Genomic DNA, 11392 nt, shown 5'->3' on the forward strand with positions numbered 1-11392 from the left:
TCAAGTGCTCAAAACAGTGCCTGGTACAAACAAGCGCACAAATGTAATTTCCTGTGGATCCAGCAAAGCTAGGGTTCTGGTTCTTGGTTTTAGGCTGAAGAATAAAGAGAATCAGTAAAGGAGAAAGCTTCCATCAGCAGTTACTCAGGGCATGACAGGAAGAGCCCCAGGGAAGTCTCAGGATTAGGAGTCACCAGAGTGATGGTTTAGGTCCAGTGAGTAGAAATTTGGAGTCACAGGGACCTTGTGGTGAAGGCAAGCTCTGCCAGTTCCTGCTCATTCATATTTCTTCTTCATTTTCTGTGCACAACACTCTCCTTCCCAACTTCAGACTCAGAAGACACATCTGAGTCTCCCATCCCAGCCCCGCTCTGTCTTGGTCATCCCTGCCAGGGGAATACCCATCTTCGCCTGGGGACCTGTACCCCATGAAGGCAGGGTGGGGGGGTTCTCTGTCATTGCTTAGTGCCCAATTTCCAAACAAGCACTATTTATTGAGCACTCATTATGTGCCAAACAGTATTCTAGTAGTTTGGTGCATATATCCTTTTCTTTTCTTTCTTTTTAATTTTTTTTTATATCAGAGGATGAACCTAGGAGAATTTTACCTTTTCTTCTTTTACCATTTTTCTTTCTCTTTTTTTGTAGTATGGTGATTGATCCCAGGCGTTTCTACCTCTGAAATAGATCCCCAACTATTTTTCCATTTTATTTTTAAACAGTGTCTTACTAATTTGCTGAGGCTGGCCATGAACCTCTGATCCTCTTGTCTCAGCTTCCCACTTGTTGGCTTTGCAAGTGTGCACCACCACGCTCAGTTCCTTTTTGTTTCAAAACAGGATCTTTGCTAAGTTTCTCTGGGCTTCTCTGAGTTTTTTGACTGTCTTCAAACATGCATTCCTCCAGCCTCAGCCGACCTAATACTGTTAGTACAGACCAGTACCACGAAGCTCAGCTTTTTCTGCATATATTTTAATTTCCCATATTTTCTTCATTATCCCGTTAACAAAGAAACTAAGGTTTGTCCATGGCTACCCAGATACTTAGGGACAAAGCTGGGATTTGAACCAGGCCATCCTGGACCCTTCAGTAGTGCTTCACTACTACTGGGGTTTGTGGAGTGCCAGAGGTAGAAACTGACCTGTCCCATTGCTTCTCTCCCTAGCAAGACTCTGGAACACCGTGGAAGCCCAGAAGCCCTTGTCAGTGACCTATTGTGTCTTTATCAGGAGGTACCTGCTCACCCAAGTCACCTGGTCATTACACCTGAATGAACTGCCCAGATGACTGGAAGAGAGAAGTGAGAGCCAGGTGACTGGAACCATGCCTGTCACATTCGACATCACCAAATTCTTGATGCTGCTGTCCTGGTACCAGGTACATGGCGGGGACAAAGTCTGTACAGTGGAATACCAGAGTTGGGAGGAGCCAATTCTGCTGCCAGTGACCCTCTGTGTACACTGAGTTCTGTGTGTGAGCTTTCTCCAAACCCACTGTCTGCACCTCAAGCCACGTACAATACCACCACCACCGTTTATACTGGCTACTCAGGTAAGAGTCCATGCTGTCGCAAACCAGCTCAGTCTAATTGGGGCGCGAGTCCACTCTCGGTCGAGAACCTCAGCAAAGATCGAGTCCACTCGCGGTCGAGAACCTCAGCAAAGATGGGGAAGGATTAGAGTGAAGTACTGCAGCCTCTTATCTGCAGCGATTCTTTCCCTTCTAGGAACTAAGAGTTCCTAGTGACGGCGCTCTCTAGAAAGAATCTGATATGGACAAAGGCTTCTTGAGCCAATGACAATTTATTACAGGAACCCAGAAAAATTTATACCCTTCACCAGTGAGATTAATAATAGGAGAAAAAAGAAAAGGGGCGTAATCACAGCAAAACAATAGTGAATTACATGCAAACAAAGTAAATGACTAGTCCAGCATTTAGGAGATTAACTCCGGATCTTTCTTCCGATATTGCAGCAGAGCAGTTCCAAAGGGCAATCTTCCAGAAGAAACGGGCACGCCCAAGGCTTGGAGGCTTCTCGGGGAATCTTCTTTAACTTTCTTGGAACTTTCCATCTTTTGTGCTCAGTCCATATAGCAAGTGTGGGGAGATGTGGTGATTCAGGTGGATGTGATAGAGTTTCTTCAGGTGTTGGCATCTTACCTTCTAAATCTGAAAGCTTAAGCAAACTCACAACACAGTTTGGCAGACAAAACACCAGAAACAACGCCATGAAGTTCTTGGATTTAGTTGTCAGATGTATTTCCTTAACTGCTGAACACTCTTCTTTAGACAACAAGCCTATTAAAAGCCTATTCATCTTTAATAATCCATTTCCCTGTCACAAACCCTCTGCAACCTGCTTCTAACTTTCTAATTCCTTTCTTTCCCAGTTGGGACGTTCTTATGATAAGCTCTTCTTCATGCAAAAATGCTTTTCTTACTCTTACAGTATTTCCTTTCCTTCATACATATATATTTAGAACATCTGTCCTTTATTTTGTCATATTGATTTCTAACCATGCGGCCAGTCTCTCTGTCTCGGGGAATGCTCATACTGGGCGTAGAAGTCAACAATCTTTTTCCTTCGGCTCTAATGTATTTGGGCGACTAAGTTGTTCATCAACTAAATTGCTTTGAAGTCACACACAAAGTTTTATCTTCTCTGTCTCTAGGCAGGATCTCAAGGGTAAACAGAGTTACCTTAAACTGAGCTACCGGTTACCGGAGTTAATGGCTTAACCTAAGTTAGTGATAGGAATGAGGGTCGGAGACCATTTGTGATTGCTGCAGCTGGAATGCTTATCACAGCATCTGAGTTCTGGCCAGTTCTTCATTACTATTGAGCAAAGCCAAGGGCGTTTAGACAAATTATTAGAGAATTTATTTCCACGGACTCAATTTCTTTCATAGTCCTGATCTTACATCACCGGAGCAATTCGTGTAGAGAGTTAAAAGGAATCATTACCAAGAAAATAATAGTCATGAAGGGTATCTAAAAGTGGGGGGTACTTTGGCCAGAGACGACACCTCCTTCTCGGGGCTTGTTGCCAATTGGCTATGTGGAGTGGGGTCTCAACACATAGATGCCGAGGCAGCAGGCGGTCTCGGCACCATGCCTCTCCCCAACTGGTCTACCCTGGTTCCCCTAGCCAGTATGGATGCTGACACCCCATACTGTTTCTGTTTAGCACAGTCTATGACGACTTTCCTCACATGTTCCCACTATCTCTCCCAGTCATTGCCCACACTGCTGCACCCACAGTTTACACTCAGGTCCTAGTCAGTGTTCTACACTGTTTCACCATTGTCCGCACCTGACCTGTGCACCCAAGGCAGTGCTGCCCCTGCTGTCCACAAGAGCCACTTAAAGGACCAGCTGGGGGAGTTATCCTGTCCTCATGTTGCCCACATTGACTCCTGTGACCCCGTCCACTTTTTTTTTTATTAACTGCAGATTAAACTCGGGTGTTCTGACTCTGAACTCTGTCCCCAGAACTTTTGATCTCCTATTTTGAACCAGGTTTTCAGCAGGCTGCAGAAGCTGGCCTAAGAAGCTGGCCTTTGCCTACAAACTTCCTGCCTCAGCCTCCCAAGTCCTGGGGTTACAGATGTGACTCACCAGGCTAATCCTGCCCCACATGTTTTTACACTGACTTCTTGAGCATTTCTCAGGCTGCACCCTAAACCTCTGAGGCCTTTTCCTCCTATGAAGTGAAGTCAACGTATTTGTATACCCTTGGAAGTATCCCACTTCTGGGCCTGTGTGTTTTTTCCTCCAGAGCATTTTTAATTCCATCTCCATCTATGCTGACAGCCATTATCTCGCCTTTAGATTGAATGCCCTGTCCTACAACGTCCACAGTAACCCAGCACCTATGGTTCAGGACTGGGGCACTTGAGTGAGGACACCCAGATCTAGGTCTGAGGGAGAACACTGTGCCTGGATCCCTGGGAGTGAGGGAAGAGGGCTGGGGCCTGGATCTCTGGGTCTGAAGGAGGAGAACTGGGGCAGAAGGGGGATCCAGGATAGTAGAGAGTGAGAAAGAGCACAACTCTGGGTCCCAATAGTGATCTTGGGAGAGTGTGTGCACTGGTTCATCCAGGCAGTGGTGGCAGCTGCCACAGGCTTAGTGCCAGCCCTCCACTGTGGGAATCTCAACACGTGCAAGGTCAGCAAACTTTCCCTTCCTGTGTAAAAGGCTAATTTCAGGGCTAGGGCCAGTGCTTAGTATAAACAAGTTTCTGAGTTCAGTCCTGGGCACCACATATCCAAGACCAAGAGGTGAAAAAAACAGCCATAGTTTGCAGAGCGTTTGTATCTCTCTCCAAACTGCATCCTATGGGGCCCAGGTTACACCACCTCCCTGTTACCTGGTGTACCTCCGCGATTGTCTCCACTGGTCACTGTGTAGATGAGAAAGCTGAGGCTCATAGCAGTGAGGTTTTTCCAAATTCAGGAGGTTGGATAATAAGACAAATTTTTGTCCATTTTATATCTTATTTGTTGTTTTTTAGGTTTTTTGTTTTGTGTATGTACTGCTGGGGATTGAACTCAGGGACATTCTACCTCTAATCTACATACCCAGCCCTTTTTATTTTTATTATTTTGAAACAAGATATTGCTACATTACTATGTTATGGCCTCAACCTTATGATTCTCCTGTTTCAGCCTCCCGCCTACTGGGCTTAAAGGTGTGTGCCACCAGGCTCAGCTAACGATTTTCAGTTTGTGTTGGGCAATGACACTTGAGCTGTTTTTTCTTGAATCTGCAGTCTTCCCATCTCAGCCTGTTAAGTCCCAGTACTGAGGCATTTTCTGAGGGTAGGTGTCAGGTTCGGGGATGGGAGAACATCTATCGAGCAGAAACACACCCTGATGAGAATTGTTTATTATTCAATGAGTCACTCTGACTATGTGTGTATGTGTGTGTGTGTGTGTGTGTGTGTGTGTGTTTGTATATATGCATGTGTGAATTTGGCGTTGTTTTGAGGCTTTTTTCTCCAATTCTGTAGGTTCTCTCTTCAGACTCTTGTTTCCTTTGCATCCAGGAGTTTTCAAATTTCAAGGTTGTCTTGAAGTAGTTTCTACCAGTGCCAAAATATACTGAAGAATTAGCCCTATGTTTTCTTCAAGTAACTGCAAAGTTTCTGATCTAATTTCTAGGTTTTTGACCTATCTTGAGTTTTGTGCAGAGTAAGAGATGGAATCTAATTTTATTCCTTTATTCCTTTTTTTCTGGACATTCAGTGTTCCCAGGATCATATGTTGAAAAGACTGTCTTCTTTCTGGCACATATTTTGGCACCTATGTCAAGAATCAACTGGCTATAAGTGTGTAGATTCATCTCTGTGTCTTCTATTCTGTTCCACTGGTCTGCATGTTTGTTTTCATGCCAATAGTATGCTGTTTCATTCCTATAGCTCGGTAGTATAATTAAAAATTAGGTATTGTGATGGTTCCACCATGATTCTTCTTGTTCAGAGTTGCTTTGCCTATTCTGAGGCTTTTGTTCTTTCATATGAATTTGAGAACTGTTTTCTTTAGTACAATGCAGAATGCCATTGGTATTTTGACAGGAATGTCATAGAATCTGTATGTGGCTTTTAAATCTGTAAGGCCCTTTTGACATATTTATCCGAGAACATGGATGGGAGATCTTCCCGTCTTCTAAGATCTTCTTCAGTTTCCTTCTCTGGTGTTCTGTGGTGTTCACAATATAGAACTTTTGCCTCCTTGGTCTTGTATTACTAAGTATTTTCATTTTCAAAGGAATTGGGAATTAAATTATTTTCAAGATATTTTTCAGTGTATTTGTGGCTGTGGAAAAGAAAAACTATTGATATTTTAAGTTGATTTAATATCTGGGTACTTTGCTGAATTTATCAGCTCTAGAAGTCTTCTGGTGGAAGATTTGTGTTATATATTTATAACATACATATGTATAATATAATATGTCATATGACTATAATATATAATACATTATTATTTATATTATACTAATATATATTAAATATATATTTTATATAATACATATTTTTTCATTCTCAGTATAGAATCATGTCATCTGCAAACAGAGGTAATTTCACTTCTTCTTTGTGTGCTTGTATTCTTTTAATTTCCTTCTCTTGCCTTATAGCTCTGGCTAGAATTTCAAGTATTATATTGAATAGGAGTGGTGATAATGAGCATCCTATAAGGTCCTCATCACATTTCTCATTAGAAAACCTAAAACCAGCCGGGCATGGTGGCGCACGCTTGTAATCCCCCCGCTTGGGAGGCAGAGACAGGAGGATCGCACAGGTTCGAATCCAGCAGCATGCGCTGGCTTAGGAGACCCTGTTTCCAAATAAAAATGTAAAAAAAGGTCTGGGAGTGTAGCCCAGAGGTAGAAGGGCTTCCAGGAACCCCAGTACCAAAAAGAAAGAAAGAAAGAAAGAAAGAAAGAAAGAAAGAAAGAAAGAAAGAAAGAAAGAAAGAAAACCTAAAACCCAGAATGCAATAGGTCAATATATTTAAAGTGATGAATCCTTTGGCCTGCAATACTGCCCTTTTCATACAAGGGGAAATGGAGGTATTTCAGATACCATTGTCCTTTCATGCTGCTCTAACAAATACCATAGGCTGGGTAATTGATTAAAAATAAAAGTCAATTTCTAGATGTTCCGGAGGTAAGGCCAAGGACATTCCGCATTGGAGAGAGTGGATGACTTGAACTCACTATAACAAGGCCTTTCTTTTCCATTTCTTTCTCTTTTTTTTTTCTTTTTCTTTTTTGGAAGTACTTGGGATTCTATCCATTCTACCAAGGAGCCAAGTGGCCAGCGATAGCCTTAAACTTGCAACTTCCTGACTAGCTTGGATCACAGATTTGTGTCACCATGCCAGTTTAATAAATAAGTGTGTGTGTGTGTGTGTGTGTGTGTGTGTGTATGTGTGTGTATTCCTGGGTTTCAACCCAGGGACTTGTAAATGCTCACTCCTTCCTAAATGTACACATCCTATCCGGGAAATTGCAGCTTCATAGACTAACCCCTCCTGAATCCCCCTCTCAACACTTGCAGTGGGGTTGAAGTCTCAATAGGAATGCTGGGGCACACACATTCAAACCACAGCAGCAGATAAGCAAGAGCCAAGGGAGTTGATCACTAGACCTATTCTGCATAAGGGCAATCCTTCAGGTGGAAATGAAGGACATTAGATAGGAACTCAGAGGTGGATGAAGAGAGAAAGACCTCTGATACAGCCAATTTCATGAGTTAGAAAAGTTAGTGTGACTTTTGTTTCTCTTTTTCCTTCGCCCCCAACCTAATGTGAGAATAATTTAAGATAATATATAGAAAAGAATCCAATTACCAGTCTATATTACTGAGCACACAGCACAAACACAATGCTTTGTGACTTTTGTCTCTGTTGGGGTGGGATTTGAGCTGTGCTCGAGAAGAATCTGTATGTTCTTGAGCCTGTCCTGCTGCAGACTCACATCAGTGGTACCAGTGTCGCATGTTAAATTGAATCCTCACAGAACGTCAAAGAAATATCTATGGACCAGACCCCCTCATATGAAAGAGATGGGGATTAAAATGTTTCTGTAACAAAAATCAAACAAATAGAGAAGGTAATCATGTGGAATTGAGGGACAGAAACACTGTATGACATTCAGGAAACAAATGACAGAATCCAGTCCTCCCTAGTCAGAGAAAATGCCTGAACACACCAATGAAAATGACGGGTGGTGGCACACGCCTTGAATCCCAGTACGTGGGAGGCTTAGACAGGAGGATCACAGGTTCCAGGCCAGCCGAATTAACAGCAAGACACTATTTCAAAATAAAAACTAAAAAGGGGCCAGGCATGGTGGTGCACGTTTGTAATTCCAGCTTTTGGGAGGCTGAGACAAGAGGACCGCTCTCTCTAAGCCACCTGTGTAGCCTGGCATGGCTCTTGGCTCCTGTCCTTGCATTAGGTTGGGGGGGAAGGAAAAAGACAGTGTCCAGCAGGTACCCTGAATAACCACAGGTGAGAGGACCTCTCCACCAGGTATCGACTTCCTGGCACTCAAACACCTGGTTTACCAACCTTTTAATACAGATGATCCAGTGAAAAAAAGTAATTGAATACACTGAGTATAGATATGATGAGCATTTTATTTGTGTGTGTATGTGTGTATTACTGTGTATTGAACCCAGGGTATTCTACCTCTGAGCTATACCCCTAGTCCAGTTTTTAAAATTTTATCTACAAACAGGATCTCAGTAGATTGATGAGAGCCTCACTGCTTGCTGAGGCTGTTGTCCAACCCATTATCCTCCTGTTTCAGCCCAAAGGTCCACATTGTTTATAAACTGTAAAAGCCACTGAAGCACTCTCTAAATTTTAACTTCTAAACAAGTTAGTCTCCATACCCTATGGAAGTAAAGAAGCTTTTAGAGGTTTTCTCATTCTTGTTATTAAACTGGGAAAAGTCTTGGAGGGCAAAGGTAAGACAGCCCCAGCAGGCCATGGCTCGCCCTGATTGGGCCATGTCTAGCCATGACCTCACAAAGAGCCTCTATGAGGTGTCAGGGACTGGCTATATAAGGACCTGGCTGTTACTGGTCATTTGTCCGTTGAGTACAGGAAGCTATCGTGTGGTGACCTGTAGGACTGTGTCTTGGTGCTTGTGTGGATTTGGATTCAGTTTGGCTTTGACTTCTGATTTTGGACCTAGGATTTTGGATTTTGGCATTGGAACTTTGGATCGTGGACCTTTGGATTTTGTACTTTGGCTTTGATTTTTGGCTCAGGACTTTGGATTTTGGGCTTTGACTCAATGGCTGGGAAGAGAGAAGGTAGGGAGGTGAGTCCAGGCATCTCCACCGACAATCCCTGGAAGGAGGCCCTCAAAGGTCAATATACCATCATGCGGAAAATTGGCCAGGGTGCATTTGGCAGCATCCATCTGGCCTGCCATATCCTCACTGGGATGGAGGTGGCTATAAAAGTTATAAATAAATCAAGGCATCAGCTCCCCTTCATGCCAGAGGTAGAGATAATGAAGACGGTGGAACATCAACACGTGGTGCAGCTCTTTGAGATTGTGGAGACACCGAACACAACTTGTATAATCATGGAGTTTGTGAGCGGGGGTGAGCTGCCCGTTGGCCTGAGGGAGGAGGAGGCCCGGCGGCTGTTCAGGCAGATCCTGTGGGCGGTGCACTATTGCCATCAAGAAGGCATCATCCACAGAGACCTGAAGCCGGAAAACATCCTGCTGGACCAGGAGGGGAACGTGAAGCTCATTGATTTTGGGCTGAGCTGTAAAATCAAGTCTGGGCAGCAGCTGACATCTTTTTGTGGAACTCTCGCATTCTGTGCTCCTGAGCTCTATGAGGAGCAACCATATGGCCCCAAGGTGGACATCTGGGGTTTGGGGGTCCTCCTCCACTTAATTTTAACAGAGACTCTCCCCTTCTTGCAAAGTCTCAACTCTCAGGAGAAGAAAGAGCGGGTCATGCGGGGACACTACAAGGAGCCCACTCACCTTTCCCCCGAGGCTCAGGACATTATCAGGCAGCTGCTGACAGTAGACCCAGCCCAGAGGCCAACAGCTGAAGATATTCTAGGGCACCCATGGCTGGTTCAGGGTGAAGACGTACCACCTCCTCCCAAGCCTCTCCCCAAGGAGCCGAATGCCTTGATTTTAAGGGTCATGCGTTGCCTGGGATATGACCCACACCTCACCTGGATGTCTGTGTCCAACAGACTCTTTAACCATCTGAGTGCCACCTACCTCATGGTACAGCAGAGGGTGAGCCAGGGTACAGTCCAGGTGAGGCAGAAACAACATCAGAGCAGTGCACCACCTCCAACACCAGCAGACACTTTTGCTCTCCCCCCAGTACGGAGAGCTAGCGAGCCTGCCCGTCCCACCAATCCCTTGCTCTCTGGGCATTCCCTGGACCAAGAGGGCACACAGTTAGGGCACAAGAGAGACAGAAGACACAGCCTCCCAGCCATCCCCCTGGGCAGCATGGGAGGGAGTAGTGCCAGCTCGATGGAGAGTGACAACAGCTTGCCCAGTGAGAGCGTGCCCAGGGAGAGACTGCCCAGCAGGAGCCAGCTCAGCCCGGAGGGGAGGGGAGAGAGCCTGCCCAACAAAAGCCTGCCCAGCAAGATCCTGCTCAGGGAAAACCTGCCCAGCAAGATACTGCCCAGAAAGTGCCTGCCAAATGTTCACGTGCTTAGCCCCAAAGGGAGAAAGCACAGGCTTTCTACCATTCAGCGCTGGCACCAGAAGAAAGAAAATGACAGCTGGGCCCCCTCTCTGCCGACCATCGCAGAGAGAGAGGAGAATGTGCCAGTGCCTGAGGTGTGCACCCCTCAGCAGAGTGAACAGAGCCTGGGAAGCACGAGTGAGAAGTCCCCTGCTCCCAGCATGGCACCCCTGCACGATCTTGAGGACACAGCCCCTGACGTCACCTGGGGCTGGAGGCAGGCTGGCAAGAGAATTCTGGGCAGCATCATGAGAGCCTGCTGCAGCTGCCTGATGGCCAAAAAGACTCGCCCTAGAACCAGCCAAGAAGCAAAGAGGTGCCCTAAAACATTCAGAGCTAAGGTGTCTCCATCAAAAACAGGCCAGTGAGCAACATCAAGGGGCACAGAAGACACAGCCAGCCAGCCCTTACCCTGAGCAGTAACAGCCCACCTGATTCTCCTCTGCCCACCATGGAGGAGAGTCCCAACAGCCTGCCCAGCAGCAACACCAGCCCAGCGAGAGCCTGCCCAGTGAGAGCCTGCCCAGCAAGAGCCTGCCCAGCAAAAGCTTGCCATAGGAAGCAAAGACACAGCCCAGCCCCCCTTCTGCTGACCATTGCAGATGAGAGAGTGAAGAACCTGCTGGTGTTTTACCTGCGCACCTCACAGCAGAGTGGACAGAGCCCAGCTGCTGTTCGTCTGTGCGGTGATTTACCTGCACACCCGCAGCAGAGTAGACAGGGCTTGGCTGCTGTTCATCTATGTGGTGACTTAACTGAGGCCCCTGCAGCAGAGTGGGCAGTGCCTGGCTGCTGTTCCTCTGTGCAGTGATTTATCTAAGCCCCCTGCACCAGAGTGGACAGAGCCCAGCTGTTGTTTGTCTGTGCAGATCTAGTGATAGGACGCCCACTCCCATCATGGCACCTAGCACAGACTGAGGCACCCCAGCCCAGCTTGTGCTCCCAGAAACTATTGGCAGAGGCAGACTCAGCCTCCACCTGGCAACCCCGTTGTGAGTCTGCAGCCACTGCCCTTGACCACACATGTGGTGAGTGAGCTGCAGAATTGGGACCAGGATCTTGAGACCCTCTGTAGTTGCCTGATGGCCCACAGGTCCACCCTGGATCCACCCAAGGGGCTGAAGAGAAAGGCAAGCA

The 11392-nt window shown here is 46.0% G+C and overlaps 1 protein-coding gene across 1 annotated transcript; it reads left to right on the forward strand.

Annotated features, from left to right (window-relative positions):
• Positions 1-1323: 1323 nt before the first annotated feature.
• LOC308260313 (sperm motility kinase 2B-like) lies at positions 1324-11066 on the forward strand (the record flags this gene model as incomplete). The annotated part of the gene is made up of 5 exons (XM_080691619.1): positions 1324-1455; positions 3781-3862; positions 8786-9777; positions 10369-10480; positions 10858-11066. The coding sequence occupies 5 exons, from the start codon at positions 1324-1326 to the stop codon at positions 11064-11066; spliced, it is 1527 nt and encodes a 508-aa protein (XP_080547745.1).
• Positions 11067-11392: the final 326 nt, after the last annotated feature.

This window comes from Muscardinus avellanarius, assembly GCF_963383645.1.
Source record: "Muscardinus avellanarius genome assembly, chromosome: 3".
NCBI classification, from domain to species: domain Eukaryota; kingdom Metazoa; phylum Chordata; class Mammalia; order Rodentia; family Gliridae; genus Muscardinus; species Muscardinus avellanarius.